At 38.0% G+C, this 22,984-nt stretch overlaps 1 protein-coding gene across 4 annotated transcripts in view; it reads right to left on the bottom strand.

The window, feature by feature from the left end:
- TENM1 (teneurin transmembrane protein 1) overlaps window positions 1-22,984 on the bottom strand; it is a 348,074-nt gene that overhangs the window by 107,297 nt on the left and 217,793 nt on the right. For all 4 annotated transcript variants that reach the window (XM_074882528.1, XM_074882531.1, XM_074882530.1 and 1 more), the window contains 3 exons: window positions 21,617-21,718; window positions 20,302-20,496; window positions 16,743-16,943 (listed from right to left, as the gene is read on the bottom strand). In XM_074882528.1, coding sequence (XP_074738629.1) covers window positions 16,743-16,943; window positions 20,302-20,496; window positions 21,617-21,718 — 498 coding nt within the window. The remainder of the gene's footprint in view (window positions 1-16,742; window positions 16,944-20,301; window positions 20,497-21,616; window positions 21,719-22,984) is intronic.

Here is a 22,984-nt window from a genome sequence, read left to right as displayed (position 1 = left end):
ACAGGCAGGGCAAGGGAAGAGATGTAGATCACAGCCTGGACGGGGACTGTCTGGCTGAGGGGCCACAAGCTGTGCCACTGTGTGACTGCAAAGGACAAGAGCAAAGGGGAGATGACTTATGTAAGGTAATAAGGGAGGCAGGTGACAAGACGTAGAGTTTGGATTAGTCAACTCAGGAATATTACATCACAATCCTTCAGTTATGCTGTTACATTAATTGTCAATCATTCTTACAATGTACAGTGCAACACATACAATTCGTTAAGTCCTTCAACTGTGTTGGTGTTTAGGCTCGTAGGCTTACATAAAGCCATCTCTTCTCTCCCACTCCCCTTTGCCACTGTTTAGCGGGAGGTATGCCTGCCCAGCTTGCCTACCTGAGCTCTAGGCAGATCTTGTGGAGCGTGGTGGGTTGAAGGCTAGTCTGTGGCTAGTAGACCACATCCTCAGCCGGTGTGAATTTTCAGGGCTCCCATGAAACCAACAGATTCACCATAATTCACAGTAATTCACGGCCCTCTTTCAGTTTTTGTACCTGTACACTTTGCAACCAAAACAAGGTTCTCTAAGTGTAGGGCTGGAAAGTTAATTTCCTTATTTAAAAAAAAGCTCAGCTGTGCAGACTCACTGCTGGCAAATTGCTGGGAGCTGGCCTTAACTGACCCCTACAGTTTCTTATAGGCTTTCATGAAACACAGTCTTTATCAAATCTAAAATTCAGTCCTTAGACTTAAACCAATTAATGAGTAAGAGACTTAAAAAATGTTCAACTCAGTCTAGAATTTTTACTGACATGTCCTTAATTCTGAATGCTCATTAATTTTCTTGGAAGAAGGCAAATGTGAGCTGTGAAGCATTATTTGTACATATTCTTGAGGAGACAAATATGTTGATCATTCCTGAGCTAATCTAAAAAGCATTAAAAATTCACTCCACGCTCTTCATTTTAATTATCTAAGTCAACAATGAGTTCTTTCAAATGTGTTTTATAATAAGTTTCTACTTGTGTGATATGAAAAAGGAAATTAAAGCTAAATATTTTATGATTTGTAATGATAAGGGAAGATTTTAATGTTCATTCGACATGTTTCAGAAATAACTCTTAGAAAATCATGATAAGAATACAAAACTGTATGTAAACAAAAGTGGTCAAATACTATGAAAACACTTTCGTTTTACTTTTCTTCACATTCATTGCTGAGTCTTGTTCTACAGACCATCTAAAACCTTAAATATCATATTCATAATTTTGCTATCCATTTTTAAGTAAGTGGTTTTCCACAAAGATTAGAAATTAATCTATCCTGACTTTCACCCAATAAGCTTAACTGCTGGAGGCAGCTAAAAAATGACCTATCTAGGCCTAATAAAGAAAGTTTTTTCAACTTAAATATACATTGCATTTAATAAGCTTGCATGATAATTTCAACAATGTTCCTGAGCTTTTTAAATTACCTTCCCGCTGTGTCCTGGAGACAACTCTGTTCTAGCTTTCATTTTCAGCGACTGACTTTATTAATATAATTTTTTACAACACAAAAAAGTTCAAAAATTCTAAGTTTTAGGAGTTTCAAAATCACTTGAGCTTTTTTTTTTTTTTTCAGTAAAACCTAATGGAAAGTTGTTCCCACTAGAGAAGGTTACCTGAGAGAGTGCACTATAGAGGTTTAATATAGATACCAAGTTTTACATATCTGTACTAGAAGAGATATTATTTTTAATGTACAGCTTATATTATTTTTCCAATTTAAATAAACTCTTTTGGCACTCTGGATGTTATAACTGCATCTAATCTAGACTTCTCCAACAGCATCACCATATGTCAGTTAGGTATGCAATTTTTTACATTTTTAGCCAACCACAGCTACGCCAATAAACCGTCAAGCTAGGGACATTTTTTTCTACAGAGGCAACACAGAAGTTTTACACAGGCTATGACAGTATCCAGTGGCACTTGCTCTTGAAGCCCGAGCTGGAAATCAAAGGGACTTGGAAGTGTCTGCAAAACATTAATTTTAAAGTCTTTGGCTGTCAGCTGCCAGGTTTTGTCAACACGTTTCCTCTGGCAAACAGAAATCAGGTTCCTGCGTGGAAGAGGCAGCAAAAGTGCGTTCCCCAACCATTACTGCTACACCTTCTCTCTACCCTTCACATCATCCAGTGACCTTTGATGGGATAATGCCATAGAACTTTACGGGAAATCTGGTAGAATCAAAAATAAATCAATATGATAGATCATCACTGAATGACTGACAACTGTTTGGCAAAAAAAAAAAGAGCCTCTACTGTCAGAATACTAAAACAACACACAGTTGTGACATGAATCTATGTGCATAGCCCAGTTCACCTATTTTAATGTAGATTTATAGAAAACAGAGGTGCAAAGGACTTCACGTGATCATCTATTCTTCCTTATTCCAAAATCATACCTGGCATCTCTTAAAAGCTCCCAGCAACAGAGAACCTACAACAGGACTAGGTAATCCATGCCACCACCAGACTATCTTCACAGACAAATATTCTCTCCATCTAAATTTCTCCTGCTGCAATACTTCTTGTCCTTCTCTCCATGCATCATGCACTTACATCTGACAATGAAATATATTAAAGGTCATCTCACAATACCACAACAGTTTGTGAGTTTGAGTGGTTTGTTATATTTGTGTGCATAAATTCAAAGCAACACTTTAATGTTAATTACATGAATGCTGCAAAATTATTGCATTGAATTTGTTCACACATATACCTCTAAAACAATTGCCACAGTCATTTCCAAAGATTCTGCTCTTGCACAAAGTGGAATTTGATGGCCCATCCCCACAAAAGACTTGAAGAGTGAGATTTATCTCAGCCAACCCAAGACATTTGTGTCTGAAATAGTTTTCTATTACAGTCTGTTATCAGGCTAGAATGTTTAAATTTATTCAGCTACTGATATTTATCCTTTCTGACACTGTCATGAAGCAAGAGACTGTAGCAAGCATATAAAGCTATGTTAAGTGGAAGAGGAACAATTTTGGAAAAATTCTCAAGGAGAAAACAGGTCGTACTCCAAATCTTATTTGCCCTTGTTTCTGGCTCTGAACAACGTTAGAGAGGCTCGTAAAGTATTACAACTATTTAGAGTTTTCTGTGCATTACACAAACATGTGGACATTCCTTAAACTCCTTAAATATAATTATTTTCTTGCATCTTCTTGATGTCTTCTATTACTCAGACACATACTAAGTACCCCCTTTCCCTCAAGATTACATGACTGATACCCTGTTTCCCATTTTCTCTTCAGTAGGTCTATTGGTGTTGCTATGAAATAAATTAGTGATTCCAGTAAATATGGTTTTGGGTGGTCTCACTGGCAACTGAAAAATAGCACAGCTGAAATCACTCTAACTGAATAAAAGTTCATCCTGGTGCCGTTCTTCATGTTATAAACTGCATTACCCCAGGAAGCGTTCTATCAGGAGGCAAAGAGGTACTTCAGGAGGTTGGATCTTCCTCAGAGAGACAGGAGTTGCAGAAAAGCGCTACTGAATAGTCAGTGTCTTCAGAATCAAGTGGAGCAATCTAAACTTCACCCAGCCCTGACTGTTATTTGGGATAATTCAGACACAATTACTGCACAATGGCCAACTATTTCCATTCTCCAAACATTGTTTCATTTTAAACCTTTCTATTGTAAGCTTTATGCAGAAAACCTTTCTGATGTTTTGCCTCACAGATATCTAACTACCTTTCTTATCTTCTTACCACAGGCCACAACACATAAAATAAAACCACTGGAACTAAAATGCCATATCCTCACTGTTTGTTACTCAGAATGTTTCACCATCAATCTAGTGACGGTTTTAATTGCTTTCTGGAAGTAATCCTACCATCATCTCATTGAACTTATTTCTGGTGCATTAAGTACTCTATAAATAGCTCTTCTGACTTCTAGTAAGAAGGCCACCATTAACACTATTGTGTATCTCAAAATACATGAATGTAATTGCATTTTAAAAAAACCTGTAATGTAGCTTCTGATAATGCTACACCTATTTGAAAGTATCTTTTCCAAACTGGGAGCTTCAGTTTGCTCAAAAATTTATTTGTGTAGAAAAGTAATCAGTGGACAGACGGAAAGGTCCAAAGGGCAAATGCAGCAGAGATGGGGGAAACAACAAAGAAACTTTTTCCCCTTCTTAGATCTTTTATCACACTTTTTTTCCCAGCTTTATTTTTCATCTGACGAAGAATGTTTTCTTCCTGATCCAAATCCAATTTGTATATAGAAAAAAACCTCACCCTTTATTGATTTTGCTGTGGTTCAAAATGGTATTTTTACAGTGCAAAAATTTAATCAATACAGCCTGATGAATCTGGACTGGTAATGGTAAACATGCTAACAGATATTTCATTTCAGGCAGCCAAAGCTCTGAAAATTGATACCACTGAAAAGGATTACTCATTTGCCATTGGGTATATCTCTGTTTACCCAGCCATAGTACTGGTGTAGAGCAGAATACAATTATGCTGTGCTTGCCACACAAGGGACTTCAGCTGCAGAACCTGTCTCTTTCTTAAGAGATGATACAGGCTGGCAGGTTGGACAAGGCCTTTGTGAGAATCATTTAAAATAAATGAGCAGAATTGTATCCGAATAGCAAGGAAGATTAGACTGACACAAGGGTGAGGAGAACCACACAATATTCTGACCAGGACATTTTTTAAATACCATGTTTTCCAAGTAAATACGGAGTTTCCTTGTCGAATTTGGTCCTGTTTTATAATTTGTCTCCACTGTTTGATTTCAAGTTGTACATGTTGTAAAGCAGTGAGATTACAGTCGTCACTGGAGATTCATACTCTGACTATAAGCTCTGAAATCCTTCACAATACACTGAGAAACACAAAAGGAAATGCCGTGCAATGTCTACCTTGTTCGATATTTTATTTGATCAGGAGACTAGTAAGAAAGCAGTCCAGAACAATCTATCGTGAGCAGTAATGAGTGAGAAGAAAGCTATGAAAGCTATGCCTTTGTGTTCACTCACAGAGGGGAAAATGCAATCCACAGTTCCTTGGGCTGAAAAGCCAGTTGTGTAGGAAAAATGGGAAACCTGTTGAGTAAGTGACAGACCATGAGAATCAGGAAAGGCATGAGACCTATGATAACAATGAGAAACATGGAGAGCAACCAAATGGCTTTGTAGGGAAAAAGGAAACTGACAAAAAGATGGCTCAGTAGGTACATTTAATAAAGCTGTCTCACAGGTACAGCCTGATCTAATACAGCATCAAAAGAAAACAAAGATTTTGAGACACCTATTTGCAGCAAAGGTTCACCAGATTGCCTGAGTGGGTCAGGATACGTCTTTATATAAGCACTAAATCCTTCATGATACACAGAAGTACTATTATTAACATTGACTAGGGCTATGCTCGGAGCATAAAGTTTTCCACAATTATTTAATTAGTAAATTTGATTAGTAATATTCAGTAAAGTAGTAATGATTTATTTAAGCACTATTTGCAAAGAGTAGGCACCATCTTTAATTCACTGGCTTACAGGATGACCTCAGAATATTGGTCCACTCACAAAAACTGCAAACATTACCTCACCCAGGTCACGTGTGCTGTACATTCTGTGTACCGGCTAACTTCAGTAATGAAGATATATTTTATTTATCATATCTCTGAAGGGCTCAAAATGCTGAAAAAGTGGGCACTGCTACTACTTCTAACATATTACAGGAACATTTATTCAGATTCACCTGTGTAAAAGCAACGGCAGCCCCAAAATGGCATAGATGCCATTGCTGCCCGAATTGGACGTAAAGTTGGCACTCAAAAGGAAATGGGATAGTGACTTGCAGAATCTACATCAAAGTGCTAGGACTGGATGCTTTTAAGAGGATGTACTTGCAGTTTGTTTTTTTTTTTTTTCCCCCCCAGGGAAGAGCCAACTACATGGACAGAGAAACGGTGGATCAACTAAAATAAGCCTTAGGAATGTTGTGTTTACAGCAAACAATTTGTATCACAGTAACGACTAATATGAGAAATTAAAGGTTATTACAAGCTTCTAAGTAACATCCCAGTTTCACAATCAAAAGCAAAATCAGCTGAAGAGGCTGGCCTCTCTTTTTAGCACAAATAAGCAGTTTCTTGGACAAACTCAACAGCCAGGCATAACAAGCTCTTTCACAAAAGCAAGGAGAGCAGCCTCAATTAGCAAAAGTCATGCAGTGCTCAGTGACTATGAACACTGCTTACACAGACAAGGAGCCAACATTTCTATGTTCATTGCTGCGTTTGTGAAGATGAGTACAGAGAGAGATGAAGCAGCTCCCAGTAAATAAACCATAACTTCCTCTGTGTCAGCAGCATGAACAGAAATAGCAACACACATCTGGCAGCGGCTGTTCTGTCTTGTTGCTGCTAAAGCAAAGATGCAGCTCATGACTTGCATTTTTCCTGCACCAGGGAGAAGCAGCACCTTGGGCACACGACCCTGGCTTTTACGTGAGCACTGCTATCACGCTCCTCAGTGTCCACGGCACAACTGCAGTAGTGCTTTGTAGATTTTAAGAAGTGAAGGAGTGTCCTTTATTATTTTGCTCACTCTCTTTCTTCTATGCTGCCTACATTTTTCCACTAACTCACCACTTCTCCCTAGTCCCTCCTCACCCATGCAAACACTGCTTTGCTGAGGCAGTTCTGTTATCCCCAGGACATGCTGCCCCATCACATACTGCTCAAAGAAACCCTGCTACTTCCCACTCCGCAGAGCTGACAGAGGCACCGCTAGGCTGGCCGCCCTTTTTAAAGGCATTTTTGTCACGAGTGCATGGGTAACCAGAATAGAAGCTGAAAATACAAATGTGCATCAGCTATCTGCAGTCCATCAGAAAATGATTTTGGATGACAAGGTGATAGATACTATTTTAATAATCTGTTTATGAAATAGCCAAGACTTCCTAAACTGAAGAGTGACATGCCCAAATGTACACTGCAGCTACAATACACAATTGCTCTATCACCATTGAAATGTTCTTGCATAATTACTACAAATTTAATTTTATTTAAAAAGTATTACTTGAGCCTAAACATTTAAGCAAAAGTCCTTAAACAGAGCAGAGACCAGAAATTCTTTAGATGTCTACATATATTACCATTGCAACAATCTACACAAACAAAAAGCTTAAACATGCAGTATGTAGGAGAACAGAAAGTTCTCACGATTTTGACTTTTATCAATAGCAATTTCCTATTTTCAGAGGTAAGTTAAACTTCACAGACTCTGCTGCATAATCATACTGAAATGATAGTTATTTTTGTAGAACTCTTACATGACAATAAAAAAAAATATTATAAATATCTGCTTTTCAGGGACTGATGCAACACATTTTGCACAAGAGGTGATCTGAAATTCACTGAAGGACAGAACCTCTAGTTGTTCTAGTGCTTTTTTGTACTCTTGCCTTCGCAATTCCCCCATTCGTGCTTTTCCAGCTGTGAGGAAGGGAAGCTCCCTCCTAACACAAGAACCCTTCTTTAAATGCTGGTGGTATGGATAACTTGTCAGAGTTTCATCACTGGACTTGGCTTCACAAATTACAAGTAGAAGATTTTGTATGTCACTACTGTTCTGTTGTCCATCTAGGCTGTTTTTAACCCTCCACTGCAGGATCCACACCACCAGCAGAACGTTCCCACAACGTCTCTACTTCAGAGACCTCTTTTATAAAGGGTTCTTGTGGAGTACGAGCCTTTCATATTTAGAATTTCCATCCTGATATTTTCTTGGATACAGAATATTCACTAAAGTCCTTTCCATACTATATTCTGTCAGTTGTTTTACCATGGTTCTTAATCACCGTCTAGTAGATTGACTACCATGTAGATGATAAGGTTGAGATACAAAAAGGGATGCAGGCACTTAATTACAACTTTAAATGTCCGAATCCAAAATTTAGGCCCTTAAACCCTTTGCTCAGTTTACCTAATTTTGAGGTGCTTGAACCACTTTGGCACTAAAATCCCACTTATTTGCCAGGTTTTGCTACTAGATAATCACCCAATTGAGTTCATAACAGCTTTACGTTAAGATCTCTAGTTTCACAATCTGTATGATCTTACACAGGTGTTGCCTAAGGATCTGAACAGGTGTTACTCTCAAAACAGTTCTACTAGGGTTGGCCTAGCACAAAACACCAACATTGAGGTGGACAGTTCCTGGACACAACGGACTCCCCACAGAGACACGATACCATGCATACAGAGAGGAAAGTCTCTGTCAGCTACCTAGAAGGTAGGATAAACAGGACTACTGCTGTCACCTGAGCAATTCAGGTATCTTGCTCCTGGATAAGGCAAGAGCTGCTGGAATAGAAGCATCTGAAATTGGGTCTGTGGATTCCACCCAGTGGAATAAGTAATACCTTTTTGTGGATTAGACCAGCATTTACAAAAGCTGACTTAGGTAAATTATGTTTTACATTTGAATGAGGGATATTTCCAATAATTGCTGAATGAGGTGCGGACAGCAATAGATTAAGAATCTTAATTCTCAGGAAGAAAAAGGGAAGGAAAGAGCCATTATTTTTGGCATACCTGCAAAATAAGCAACAATCAGTTGAAAAACATCCCAAGTTTCCTCATTGTGTATCTCATACCCTTGACTTACCCTATTTCTTAAATCAATACATGACTACATCAGGTATTTCTGGTTCCCTCTGGACTGATTTCAACATGCAGGAGAATTAATTTTTACTGGAGTGCTTCTTCACTGCCTTAAATTTCTCATGTTTTAAATTCTCCAGCAACACATATTAAGTGTTCCAATCTTTAACTACTAAGTTTTTAATAGAAATCTTGCTCACCAGATATCTTTTTGCAAACTCTTGCAACTCTGCAGGAGATACAAATCAAACTAGTCACACATCGTTTTTTTTCTTTTCAATGAAATATATAGTAGTAAGAAGAGTCTTTCTACAATGCCAGACAATGTACAGCAGGGGAAACTTCAATCATCCTTTTAATTAGCAGAGCAGTAATAGTCAAAGCTCCTCACAAATTAAAGAAAGAGGACAGCTAGATGAAATTAAGTAAGTCCATCATTTCTTCAGAACAAAACAATGAAGGATGGTTATAGTGTAATTAAAAAGTTCTTGAGATTTGTCTAATATAGGGAGCAGAGTAGAAATACCAACATGGAACAGAGCAGTCTATAGAAAATGCATGACAGATTACATCACGTATTGAGAAAATTTCAAGGCTATTTTCACTACTGTGAGTTGTTTGCAGTGAATATCCTTGTCCTTGGCAAATGAGAATGACTGACACCCATAATTTGCAATTTCCTAAACCTGAAGAGTTTTCTGATTGCGATGAAATGGTTTTACCTAATTATTTTTTCAAGTTGCAGTTTTTGATGTTTAATTTTGAAACCAATTTGAGATGTCTTGAACTATATTAATATACTGTATTATGCCTTCATTTCTTTTTGAAGCACTTTAAAAAATGCATACTTCTAATGATTTTTAAATTACTCTACTCTGCACATATCAATTTACAACAATTACAACATTTTGCATTTTTCAAAGCACTTCATTTTTAAAGAGGTTTTATGCTTCGCAAGATACTGAAGGAAGAGGCTGCTGATCCATTTTTACCCTTTGTAAAATTACCACCAATCTTGCTAGAGAGAGCTTAACCAAAAATAGATATGCTAAATATATACCATCTCCATATAATCATTTTAGGATGAATGTTTTTGTGACTAAGAACTGCCAGTATTCTTTTCCCAATCATAATTAGGTTGCTTCAGTGGTATAAATGGATTCAGTGGAATTATGACAAATGTCCTGGAGTAAGGACGATGGAAACTGGCCTACTTTGGCTGAATAGAGTCTAGAGAAGCGAATACAGGACAGGATGTCAGAGGCATCAGCTCTGTCACAGATTTCATTATTTTTCAGTCTATAGTATTTTAGGCATAGTGCTGCAATTAATTAGCAACTCGGGGCTGGATTCTCACCTGAAACACACTGGGATAACACCGGTGGGATCACTGCAGTTACACTAATTTATGCTAGGTAAGGCTCTGCCCCACCGAAGAATTCTGTCACCCATTTTCTCTTGATACTCCCTCAATCTCAACGCTCCATGTTAAAGGTGTCAATCTGAGAACAGAAGACAAGTTTTTTTGTTCAGTTTGTTGATGCTGCACCTTCAATTAGCCAGAGCTTCCCTTCTACCTGACACGAATAGTCAGTACTCACAAGTTTGATTTTGTCTTTCTGAAAAGCACTGCCTATATGCCTCAAAGAGAGATGACTCATTAACATCAAGGGATTTTGGATGACAGCCTATAAAGAAAGCAACAAAGATCCACAGACAGTAAGTAGAAAGTTGACTATACTGAAGTCCTGGTGACATTAAAATGGTGTACTATCAGACTTCCATCCTATTGTATTATTTTGTTGTGTATGCACTAAATCACCCCCATACTGCACAGGTCAGCTGAGACATATGTTGAAGGTCTGAATAATAATGGATTTTCACATACAATCATAACTGGATTCAGTATGGTCTAAAGATGTTGAGACTCTGAAATATTCCAAGGATGACCTTTTCCAGCACAGGTAGTCGTCACAAAAAATATTTTATAATCAGTCTCACTTGGAACAAAGTATGAAAATCCTATTCTCTATTCACATTGTTTAGAGGAGGTGGGGAGACTGAACAAGAAACAGAACCTAATCTCTTCTGTATCTCTCTTGAGCACATCCACTGTCAGATTGCTAAATTGGTAATGGCCAAATGTCTTTGAGCGTTTTTGTGCAACTTGCCAAAGGATGACTGAACTAGAAAAAAACCTAAAACTAAATGAACAAAGTGATAAAGAAAATAGTAAGGAATTAATTCAAACACAGAATACTCACATTTATATTGTGAGTATTATCATGGGATTTTAATTTTCAGTGCTTTACATCAGAGAAGCATTTGGTTTTCCCCAAACTAATGATTAGAGAGCCAAAAATCACATGGGTTTTTTGACAGCATGAGCTAAAGCCATCACAATGTTTGAAGACAAGCTATTTGCTGTATGGTAGGTGTGACTGTTGGGGTCAATGTCTTGGACAATGTGGGAATGTTGCTGTTTCTTTTTCTCTTGGAAACGCTTTGGGAATCAAAATGGTGGAAAGACCTCAGAAATGTCTGTGGACCTCTGCCTGAGATCAATTTCACTTGGCCCTAACAGCTGTGCCTCCCTTACTTTTAGGCGAAAGCAGACATAACTCTCCTCATTCCTCATACAGTTCAAAGTGAAGACTGCAGAAAGTGGGATGGATGACAGCTAACTAAAACCAATCAAAGTAATAAAGTTACTGTAGAAAATGACACTGGATCTCTGTATATTTCAATGTAGATTACACCACAGGTAAAGGCAGCAAACAACGTCTACTCAGACCAGCAGGAATGAAAGATTTGACTACATTACTTGAATAATGACTGCAGCACTGATCTTTGCAACTGGAATAACAGCTATGTCCAAGCATTTGGAAGGACCCAGCTGGAATAACTCTATGCTGCTTCTCTAAAAACTTCTGACATTGGTATGATTTTGAAGCAGTGAAAGACATAGCTTGTTTATGACCTTCAGCGTTCAAGCCAGTTGGCAAATTGGCGAAACAGGCTAATCCATCTCCCTCATTGTAAATACACGTCAGTGTATAATCATATAGAATAATTAAAGCACTTTGATCTTGTCCATATAAAAAACCAAATCTTAGGTACAGATAGAAGTGATTTTTTTTTTTTTCTCCTGATGTCACATATGGCTGTAGAAAGGATATCTACCAATATTGTTTTGGTTGGTGTGGCTAAAGATCTGTTAATATTTTCAGAGTGAGATTCAGTTGATGCTGCCTAAAAAAGCCAAAAGAATCAGAAGCATATTATCTTTCTGTTTGAACATTAGCTGACAGGAAGAGCCTTTACAAATAGGCGCATAAGTAGCAAGGCAAAGCCTGAATGAAAACCATGTCATCTTTGGGACAGGCAAACTGAAATCTGAGCTAACAAAAGAAAATGGGTTTTCATGGAAGTTCAATATTGTAGGGTAGAAAGAGGCCAAATATGTCTGTAACAGATATGCAGCTAAGAATATTGGAAGGATGGATCTTAACAGAGCTGAATAAAAAGCCAACATAGGTTGTGTCCTACTAGTAGTGTAGGATTAGCAATACTAAATGTCTGAACAACTTTCAAGCCATACTGAGCTGTTCTCATTGAGAACAAATATAAACACAATGAAAACATATCCTGACAGCTGTTTTGGAGTTCTGTAAGAGGATTTTCTGGACCTCAAGGGATGGTAACTGGCCATCAAGAACTATGAATCTAGGAGTATCTGGAGGTGGTGCAGTGAGATTGGTTTTTGGCAGTCCACAGGTCAGAGCAGAGACTATGCTGGACCTCTGTGTTAAGCTGACTGGCCAAAACTGGCTTGGACAGCGTTGAACTGTAACAGCATTGTGGCTGCTTCTTTTGGTCCTGGAAATACTTTGGGAATCCAAAGGAGTGCAAAGAAAGTGAGCAGGTCTATGCTATGCTGGAGAAGGATCCTGACCTCTGAAGATAACGATAAGATCTTGAAGCACTTCAGAATTACCGCTCTTTTGGCTAGAAGCTGGTGTAATGGTCACGTCAGGAGAGGATGTCAATGATTTTGGCAGCAAGCATCTGCTCTCCCCAGCTCATAGCTGTTAACAGTATGCTTTGTAGCAATGATACAAAAGTGCCCAATTGCCAACGAATCCTCATACATAAAAGACGCTCAAGCTGACTGGTCATGCAGGACAGTTTAACTAGAGCAGTAAGTCAGATGGACTCTGGAATGGTTATATGGTAGTTAATTCAGTGCCACACAGCTTCTCTCCACAGCCATAGCGTAAGAAACATCTTTAACACTGGAGTTATTTTTGGATAGAAGAGTAATCCCCAACTCTGAACACAAACTAGGGTTGCTCTAGTTACACCAGCCTTTGTAGTACAGATGTTGTTTGTTGAATTATTCTATTCTATTGAATACATTAATTCCTTAAGAACATACATAAGGCCTAAAGGAAAAGGAAGAGCTCTTCAGAAAAAGCACTGCAAAAAAATTCAGTGGACAATCTGAGACATTTAGCTTCTCACCCAAAAAAGGGAATAATGCCAGAATTCATATTCCTATATGGAAGCCTCCAAGATGGACTCTGCAATACTGAGACGGATCACAGCTATGGCCTTCTCATTTCGACACTCACTTTAGAAACCATGCCCCATATAAGGGAAGAGTAGAAACAAATCCAATTGACTCCATTACTCTGTGCTTTTGTGAATGTGCTTCCTCAAAAATGATATATAACTATATACACATTTCACCTTTTTTAAACTAGCCACTTCTACCAACCAATTAATTCAATCATGTCACAGTTCAGTGTTTGTTGTATCCAAACACTCCCAACATGCAATTTCATGTAGAACAGTCCAGTAGATTAGTACAGCAACTGTGCAGAAGAGCAAGTATATACAATAGCAAGTAACTGCTTGAATGATCAGACCATACATCCTTAGCAAAATGGCATTTCTTTAAGTGTGAAAAATGAAACCTGTTTCACAAGAAACACAGGAAAGATGAGTTAGTTAATGTGTAGGTATCTTCTTTTGTCTTTCTTTGACCTTTGAATACTTAAGCTTGGAATTTCAGTGTTCCCTTGATGCAATTTTTTTATGAAGCAACAGGAAAAGAAAAACGCATACTTTACGTGATCAGTCATACTTCCCAAAAGGCCTATTCAAAATCCAAGAAATACATGTTTTTTTTTTCTGGCATTATTCTTCTTGTGGAGGTGGAAACAGTGACAGGGAGAGAGAGAAAGAGAAAGCGGGGGGGAGTGTGTGTGTGGAGAAAGAGAGGTGTACGTATGCAGCATTATGAGAAGCAAATGGATTTTAAATATCTGCTCTTTTTAAAAACATTAAGGACAAAAAAAATAAAATGAATTTGACAAAGAATTTGACAGTCTTTCACCTTACAGAAAGAAACACAATTGTAAGACTTTTCACCTATTCAAACTGGGAGTATAAGGTGCACTTTTTAGCAGAGAGGGTCAGGCATAATTGAAACAATTTACCTAAGGACAATGTAGACTATCCTTCATTTTCAGTCTTTGTGAGAAGGTTAAACTTCTAAAAACTAAACAGAAATTATGAGTGTCAAGCAGAAACTGAAGGACGAATATTTTTGGTACATGTCCTGCAGAAAATCAAACAGCATGAACACTGTGGTCTTTTCTAGCCTCAAAAATCCATGAATGATTCCAGATCTCAGGCTGGGGCTCCAAATATTTGCAATCCTCCAGGATATGCATGGGCCACACAGTCACCCTTCATCTCTGTTCCTCCATGCCCGCACTGATTTCTGTCTTTCCCCAATGTGCCGCTTCTAAAATGGAATTTCTTATTGTTTGAAGAGCTAGAGATGGGCAGGTAGGGGAAGGTATCATAGAGATGGCTCATCCTTCTTCAGGTGGGCTACAGTGTATGCAGGGTAACGTACTCAGAAACATTCTGGCACCTTTGCTATTTCTCCTTTTTAAAGTACAGCAAGATATATTAATTTCTATTTAGGAAAAATATAAAACTTAAAATAATGTATCTTTTTATCATGAAAGTATTTGGAATTTGCTAGAGAATGCAGAAATCAACAGGACAGAAGCCTATATACTTCAAGGTGATACAGAAAGGCAAATTTTCACAGTACTGACAATGATGTGGTACAGAGATGGCAGGAAAGCGCATGGGTTTGAGGCAGGCTGAGAGACTGCTCGTCTGCCAGTTGCAAAGCTTTCCTTGTTGTCTGATTCCAGATGAGCAGTCTGTGGTTTACCCTTTTCATCCTCTTCATTGTACAGAAGCTCATGATTTTTTTCATTCACATATGACAGCTCGTTTATTCTGACCTTGTTGACTTACTCATCTGATGTTTTCCTTCCTCACTAAAATCAAGCTTTACTTCCAGCATGCACCGCAATCCCTGATCCTAGGAAGAAAGTCTCAAGCGCAAATGAACATCTATACTTCAGTCTAACACTCATTGTATTGCCACAACAATTCTGAATCTAGTTTAACACCTATGAAGAAAGATATATTTGAAAGGAGAAATCTGAAGTATCTAGCTATAAAGAGAGATGCCTGCTGGTGGTTGTAAAAGCATCCTTTGATAACTCAGAAGACAGTAGAGATGAAGAGAGGTATTTTCCCTACTGGTTGATGGAGGTAAGGAAAAAAGTTACCTTTCTTCTAAAAATTAATCAAAATGGCTTTGGAGGCAAGACAAACATGAAAACTATGATCCAAGCACACAAGATAAAAGCCTCTTCACTGCAGTTATTTATTAGCTCTTTGTTCCCTTACTTAATATTTAATTGCCCCATACAGCTGACACAACAGACCTATTGGAGATTAACATCTCTTTTTGAGCTACAATAACATTGTATTACAACAGAATTAATTTGTATATTTTGTGAGTAAAAAAATCAGTACATAGCTAGCACCTTTCCTAATTATTTGCTTCATTAACAGAAGTACTACTATATTACTAACCCTCAGGGAATATTTTAAACACATAAAATACATGATAAGAATGCAAGCAATCGGGCTTTTGTTGAAAGCCAATAAAAAGTCAATTATTATGAAAGGTACCATATCTGACAGTGTCAGACTGAAACTACAGGCATTAATTTCGGAGTGTAGAATGAATGTAGGGTCTTTGTAACAAACACTGAAAATTATTATCAGGTCAATATTTTGTTGCTTAAAAAGTTATCATGGAGGGGGACATAAGTCTCAATTTAAAGATCATAACCATACACTTTAAAGATCTGAATGGAAATTTATACTGTTCCAAGTGTTCTTTTGAATGGTGATTTCTAAGAAAAATTGGTGACTTGGACCACTGGTTGTATTTCACAGTAGTCAGCAAATCTGTCACTTGCATCTATTCTGTACTGGAATGTGCTACTTATCATCTGAGATTCCGGCTTTGTGAGCTTTATAGTGGAAAAAAATAGTAGTACGTACATTGGTAATGACATGCTCTATTACAGAGTAAAATGTCCAGAGTGCATTCATTTCAAGAAAACGAAACGTAAATGTACAAAGCACATAGGAAATCCATTTCAACTCTTAATCAAATTCAGTGGGATCAAACCTTGATGGTCCTCTAAGAAAGAAAAGAGTTTTTATCCCAGCATGAGAGAATGGATGCTCATTTTTGTTTAAAGATTTTTTGACAGCACCTTCTTACTCATCAGTCACTGCATTTAGACCATTATTTTTTTATATTCTCCCAGTCTCCCTCAGAGTTCTGGATTTGCTCATTGTATGAGCCTGATAAATGCTCAGTATCTTGGGTGAGAGTCATGCTTAACTCCAATCCATGCCAGGAGGCACTTGCACAAATGCAGGACTACTGTTCTCATTGTCACGCCATCAGGCAGTCAACATTCTTGCCACAGAGAAAAAGCCTTTCTATCCTTGTCAACAGAAAGCCAGTTGCTGACAAGCCCATTCAGTGCCATGCCAGAGCACCCCTGGTTCATCCCTGTTTTTTAAATTCATAGTAGCATAGTAATAGTCACTACTTTCTTTCATAACTCAAACAGAAAGCATAGGCATTATTGAAAAAATAGACTCTCCAGCATACCTGTTGAACAGTCTGAACCTGTCCACTGTGGTTCACAGCTGCAGAGTCCCGTGTCCAGGAGGAAAGTCCCATGCCCCGAGCACTGCTCCTGGCACACAGGGAGCGATGTCTCACAGTTCACACCACCCCAGCCTGTGGAGCAGTGACATTCCCCTTGAACGCACACACCATGGCCAGAGCACATCGGATCCAAGCAGTCCTCTGGAAATCAGGTAATACACAACTTAGAGCATAAAACTTGCACCTTTACAGTAATTTCCTAATGAAATACAACATCAGGGATTCAGATTAATTTGGTGATTTTTGTGCAAATACCCAAACTGAAATGATGTTAACAAACACTAGGAAAAACCAGTCTATGCTAACATCTGTGCAAAAGTATAAGCCAAAACCAAGGAAAAAAGCAAGCAGGGAGACTATTAGAGATCATGTGACTCTGCTTGTCAAGGACGTTTTCTTATTTTTAAAATGTGGATTCCCAAGACACATCTATTGGTCCAAAGTCAGTGAAGTTTGAGCTTTAGTAGCAGGGCTAGGAAAGAACTGGAACAATTAATAATTACTTCTACAATTAAGCATTGTGTTTCCATTTGGGTATTTGTGCTCTGTGTTTTGTTTACACTGGGGAAAAGAAAGATTTATTCTTTCATCTTCCCGTGGAAAGCTATCTCTACAGCTGAAAATTTGATACAAAAAAAGTGGCCATTGACTAAGCCTGAGTAGTGAATCTCTGACTGAATGCTTGCTGTAAAAAAAATCTCATACACTCATAAAAAGTATGTGCTGGGCAATTGCAGATAATGAACAGATTCATAAAAGTCATAACGTACTGATGAACAATTTGCAAACAGACAAAGAGCTAAATTTGTTCTCAATTTGGATTAAACTATTCCTAGTGAAAAATTCAGGAGCTCTGTAGAAGAATTTAAATCAGCTGGTTAGTCCTGTATAATCAGCATATTCTTTCATAAAGCCCCAGCATTTCCTTAACAAGACAGATTTTAAGCAGAACACAGCCTGCCTTCTCTGGAGGCTGCAGGATGACTGCAGAGCTGAAGAGGATTTGTGGGGTCCGAGTATGGGAAACAATTAGCCAAAAGCCTATTCATGTTAGATCATGCTTGAGACTAATGTTAAAGAGGCACTTTCAAAGTTCTTGTATGTATTTTTCAAGCATCAGCACAAGCACTGTTTTACTAATTAAATTGTAAACTTAACAAACACTATTCTGTGCTACACGAATGAAGAGATGCTCTCTGCTCCAGTAAGGGAAGACTAAATACTTCAGACGTAGAGATTAACGGCCTCCAGTTTATAGGACCTTTTGACCAAAGAATAAAGAAGTAATGCTTTATCTTTTGAGCTGCTATGCCACCAGTTCAAGATCTTATTTCAAGATTTATGTTGTATCTTTTTCAGCCTTCCAGGCTTGTGCACAGCACAATGTAATTCTGAAAGAGGGGAATCAGACTTTCTGGATAACACATATCTTGCTAAGCACACAACACAAATACTTGGCAATTTTCTCTCATCCTGAGAAAGCTCTTTATTTTGCTGATCCTTTAAAATTAATTGAGTGGCTCCATAAACAGCTTAAAAAGTATCACTCACTTTAGTAATGATAATCTGACAGGACAAATTCAAAGGACTCCCATAGCAATGAATACATGTAGCTACTGGTGTTCCCTGAATAGTACATCTGTTACTATGTCTGCTATGTTAACAATACTGTTAAATACTAAACTCATATTTACATACAATTATTTGTATGTAAATGTTCCTGACAGAATTACTTCCACTACTGCACATGTTATGTTGTACAACAGTGAACTGAACAGTCATGCCATGCACACACTGTTACAATAAAAACCCACTGTACTTGGTTGCACAGGTTTGTTTAATTCATCCTATTTTTACATAATTCCACCCTTTTTAAAAATTTAAATACATCTCTTCCTTTAAAAATCCAATGTTTTCACACTCTTAGTTTCAATAGCTATCTGAGTACATTTATCTCCATTACTTTTTTCAACTATTTTGCAGGATCACGATATTGCAAGAAACAAAGCAACTGAAAACAGCAGTCAGTCTCTCACCAGCTACAGGCTTGTTCGGCATCACAGCCTCAGTGAGTAAATCTGTGTACTACTTGCTTTTTCCCATTTGGGTTTTCTTGTTTTTGTCCATTTCTGAAACTACCAACAACTGAGTATGTCAGAAGTATTCTCTTGATCCTTTAAAAACCGTACCAGGTATGTCAAATCCATCAAATCCATCCTGGACATTTTTCTGACTAGAGAATTCAAGCCACATAAAGAGCCTCCTCTGTGTGCTACTCAAAAGAATTACCTAAAATCTATATAGCAGGAAGCATGGAAGTATGCTGTCACTAGCTTCAGGCTAAGGGGACTGGCGAAAAATCATCAAATCAGGGCAAGCATGAATAAGAGTTCTGCTTTCCAAGGGTATGCACAGGGGAAGAAAGTCAAAGCTGATGAGCTAAGAGGCAAACAACAACTGCTTCTTTCTACAGATGTGGGCAGAGACACATCGGTACTACAATCAGCAAAAGAACAATTACTTGTTCTCAGAATTTCCCACTTTTTAATAGCCAAGCCTTAAAGATGCCAGTTTAGTACCCTGAACACAGTCTCATAGTAAAAATGACATATGACAACAGAATTACACAATATGCTCTGTTAAACTGAAACTGTTTGCTGCTCTTTTTTGGCTTTATATTGTCAGTATGTTCTTCACAGAAAAATCCAAGATGTAACAGAATGAAGAAAGGGAAAAGCTGGTTATGATCTTCTGACTACTTTGGAGAACCACCACATCTTAGTTTGTTTAAATGATCTTCTGACTGCCTTACCCTCAGCTTTTGGCCAAGTAAAAAAGCCTGCACAGGCTCTCTGACTGCGTGCTAAGGGACTGAGGTTACTGGCAGCAAGGAGTACTGGGGATGCCAGCTTCCCTTCCTGAAAAAATTATCTGGAGCCTGAGAGAAGAAAAGTAGAGACAAAAAATCAAGATGGTCTCACAACTTTCACAAAAAAAGAATCCTTGCTTGCTGGGACGTTTTCCAGGAAACTTTTTGAGGATTAAGAATACACTGCTTGCTGAAAGGCAAAAACTTCCACCCAGTTCTGTTCTTGCTACTTCGATTCAGTGGAGAGAGGGAACAGAAATCATCCGAGAACTAGAGTCCTCCTGGACCAAAAGAGAAACTGAGTATTTCAGAGGATTGCCCATACTACAATTATTAGCCTTACTACACAATATTAAATAATTCTAATATTTTAGAATAAAAATGTGAATCTTGGAAATTATGTCATCAGCTTCCACTCACTGTTGCTGAGACCTGAATGCCTTTACCTTTGATAATTTTCTATCTTAACATTACTTTCTATGAGACAATTAAAGGTGCTTTTGAGCAAAACAGTACTGTTCCACAGTAAGCTTCTCACATCTGCGTGAGTTCTTAACTACCTTAAAACAGGTCTGGAGATAAAAGACAAAAATCAAACCTCCTAACTATAGAGTGAGAAACTTGACAAACCTTCCTCACAAATCTCTCCTTTGTAGCCAGGTACACAGATGCAGACGCCCATGATACAAGTACCATGCCCAAAGCAGGTTGGATCAATACACTGTTCTTCTGGAACATCACACTCTGGTCCTTTCCACCCATTTCGACACACACAGTGACCTTTCTCATATTCTCCATTTCCGCTGCACAGCACTGGACAGGAATCTGAAGAAGGCAGATCGACCTTTTTAACGTATTTACGTTACTTACATAGATTAACATTTATTGCATTTATTGTTCTGTAAAATTACTTTGCCACGCCAGCCCCCCAATCCTCCACTTGATTCGAGGGTTGTGACAGGCTGAAATCTTTGAACTAAGTAGTGAAGCAGTGATACAATGTCCTCATCTCCTCAGCCTGCTTCACATGCATACCTTAATTTTGACCTGAAATCGGATATCTTAGAAGATAAAAATAATTCTCTCCCCTCGATTGGCCTCTGCAGAAAATTTGCAGTGATGACTGCTTATGATTTTCAGTAAGATTAATATTTCTTTCCTATGAACTGAAGCAAGATACTGCTCTTTTCTTCCTTCTTCTAAGCAGGCTTAACATTACTGAATTTTTAGTTGATACTGATCCGCACATAAACCAGTGATCTGGAAGCTTAGTTTTACAATCCAGTATCAATTTCTGAGCCAATCAAGCTCTTAAAAAAATAAGGTCAGCCCTAAATTTGAGGAAACATTAGAAAAACATGAGAACCTCCAGACATCACATGCAGCAGATGATGGAAAATACCGACAGAAATATCTGAAATGGAAATAAGCTCACTTACGATCTTTTTAGCATGTTTTTTGCTCCAATGCTGGAAAACAGACTTTAAGCTGCTTTAGGTTTCTTTTCTACACCCTATTCAAGTTAAGACCACAGAAGCATTTTGACTTGTGCGATTTTCTCCAAAGTGAAACTGTTTGTTACTCTTAAATAACAGAAAACATTATGCTAAGCTAATGCACTTATTAAAAAATGTATTTGATAATCACAGAGTGGATTCAAAGAGGGGTGGAGGAATCTATTTACTCTGAAAGTCAGGGAGAGAGAAGTGGTTGATGCATCTTAGCTCAAGTACAACACAAAGAAACTTTCTATGTGTGTGCTTGCACTGTACATGTACAGCACGCTCAAGTACAGCATAAAGAAATTTCTATGTGGGCTGTTCCATCTGGCTGGGAAAAAGTAATTTAATCTTCTTTAATCACTTTGAATCTTTGCAGGCCCAGCAGTCACACACCATAATCATGATCCCTGTCAGATATTGTGGGTCAGTTACCATGAGATTACCTTTTGCACAATCAGGACCAAGGAATCCTGGGAAACAGTGGCAGTGCCCCGAGATACATTCTCCATTCCCATTGCAATTAGTAGAGCAGTCATCCAGGATTTCTGTTTATTCAGAGAGTTGCACACAAAGAAAAGTACAAATTGGTTCAATTTGAAATGAATGGCATCTTCACCTCACTCTGCAGGACACATCTCAACATACAAATAGATGCAGAAGCAGTAAAAGGCCCATTTTCATTCATAGGGAGCATAAAACAAAATTCCTGTTCAAGCACCTTACAAATATTAGATTTTGTCTTGACAGCTTCGAGATAACAAGTGCATCATCTATATTACACCAAAAAGCTTTTAAAGTAAGTGTTCATGTAAAATTTACCACCATTAAAAGCACTGCAAGAACCAGAGTATTTGCTGAAAACTGTCCACCTTAAATACTTTCTTTTATTGCTGAAGTAATTTGTTTGAAACCTGTTTATAGAGTAAATTGCCTTCTATGGTGTTCATTTGAACCATGTGAATTGAATTCCTTGGAGGAGGTAGGATTTCCACTTCTATACAATCAGATGAAAAAAAAATAGTCTTTTCTAGAGTGATGAAACTCAATGCAATAAAGGACTAAGAACTAGATTTGAAGAAAAACCCTCCACCTTCAATTCTGATCTTAAACTTGCCCATGTTTTATTACACAGCTTTGGATAGTAAACCACTTAACCTCACACATCTGGGTGCAGGCTCATATCTGTACATGGATTAGCTGTTTTTAATTTACACATGTATTTCCTACAGGAATTCAGTGGATTCACTGATTTATATTGGCTTTATGTAAATATGATGAAGCAAAACCAAGGCTAAGATGGTCCCACGTGCAGCAGGTCACTGTCATGCCAGCACTAGGACTAAGGGTCTCTGCAGCCCATATGAGTACTGTGCAGGAGGGGAGAGGGCTACAGAACAGTGGGAACGGAGACTGTTTTATGGGCACTCGCTACAGGAAGATGGGAAACATGACTCCTTTCCCACAAAACAATAACTGTTAGGGAAAAAGAAGAAAACCCAAATCCTTTTGAAGAGTATCTGTCCATAGGAAGTGATTTGGGACAAAAAACCTTGCTCAAGAAAGAGCATACCATTGGAATATTTAATCTAATCAAATCTGATATACTTTTAAACTCAAACATAGCTTGTCAAAAGATGGATTATAAGCACATCTCACAACTAATATGAATAACTGAAGTCAGTTTATTTTGATGTTATTTATGGGAACTTGAACAGATAAGGATTGGTTCCTCTTGATAACGCCTACTGTTACTTAAAAACGTTCCTTTTGGTATATCAGTTTATACCAAAGAATAGATATGCATCTATTCA

This window comes from Strix uralensis, chromosome 13 (assembly GCF_047716275.1).
Source record: "Strix uralensis isolate ZFMK-TIS-50842 chromosome 13, bStrUra1, whole genome shotgun sequence".
Classification (NCBI taxonomy): Eukaryota; Metazoa; Chordata; class Aves; order Strigiformes; family Strigidae; genus Strix; species Strix uralensis.
Note: the sequence above shows the minus strand (reverse complement) of the source record. Positions and strands in the feature narration are given on the sequence as shown.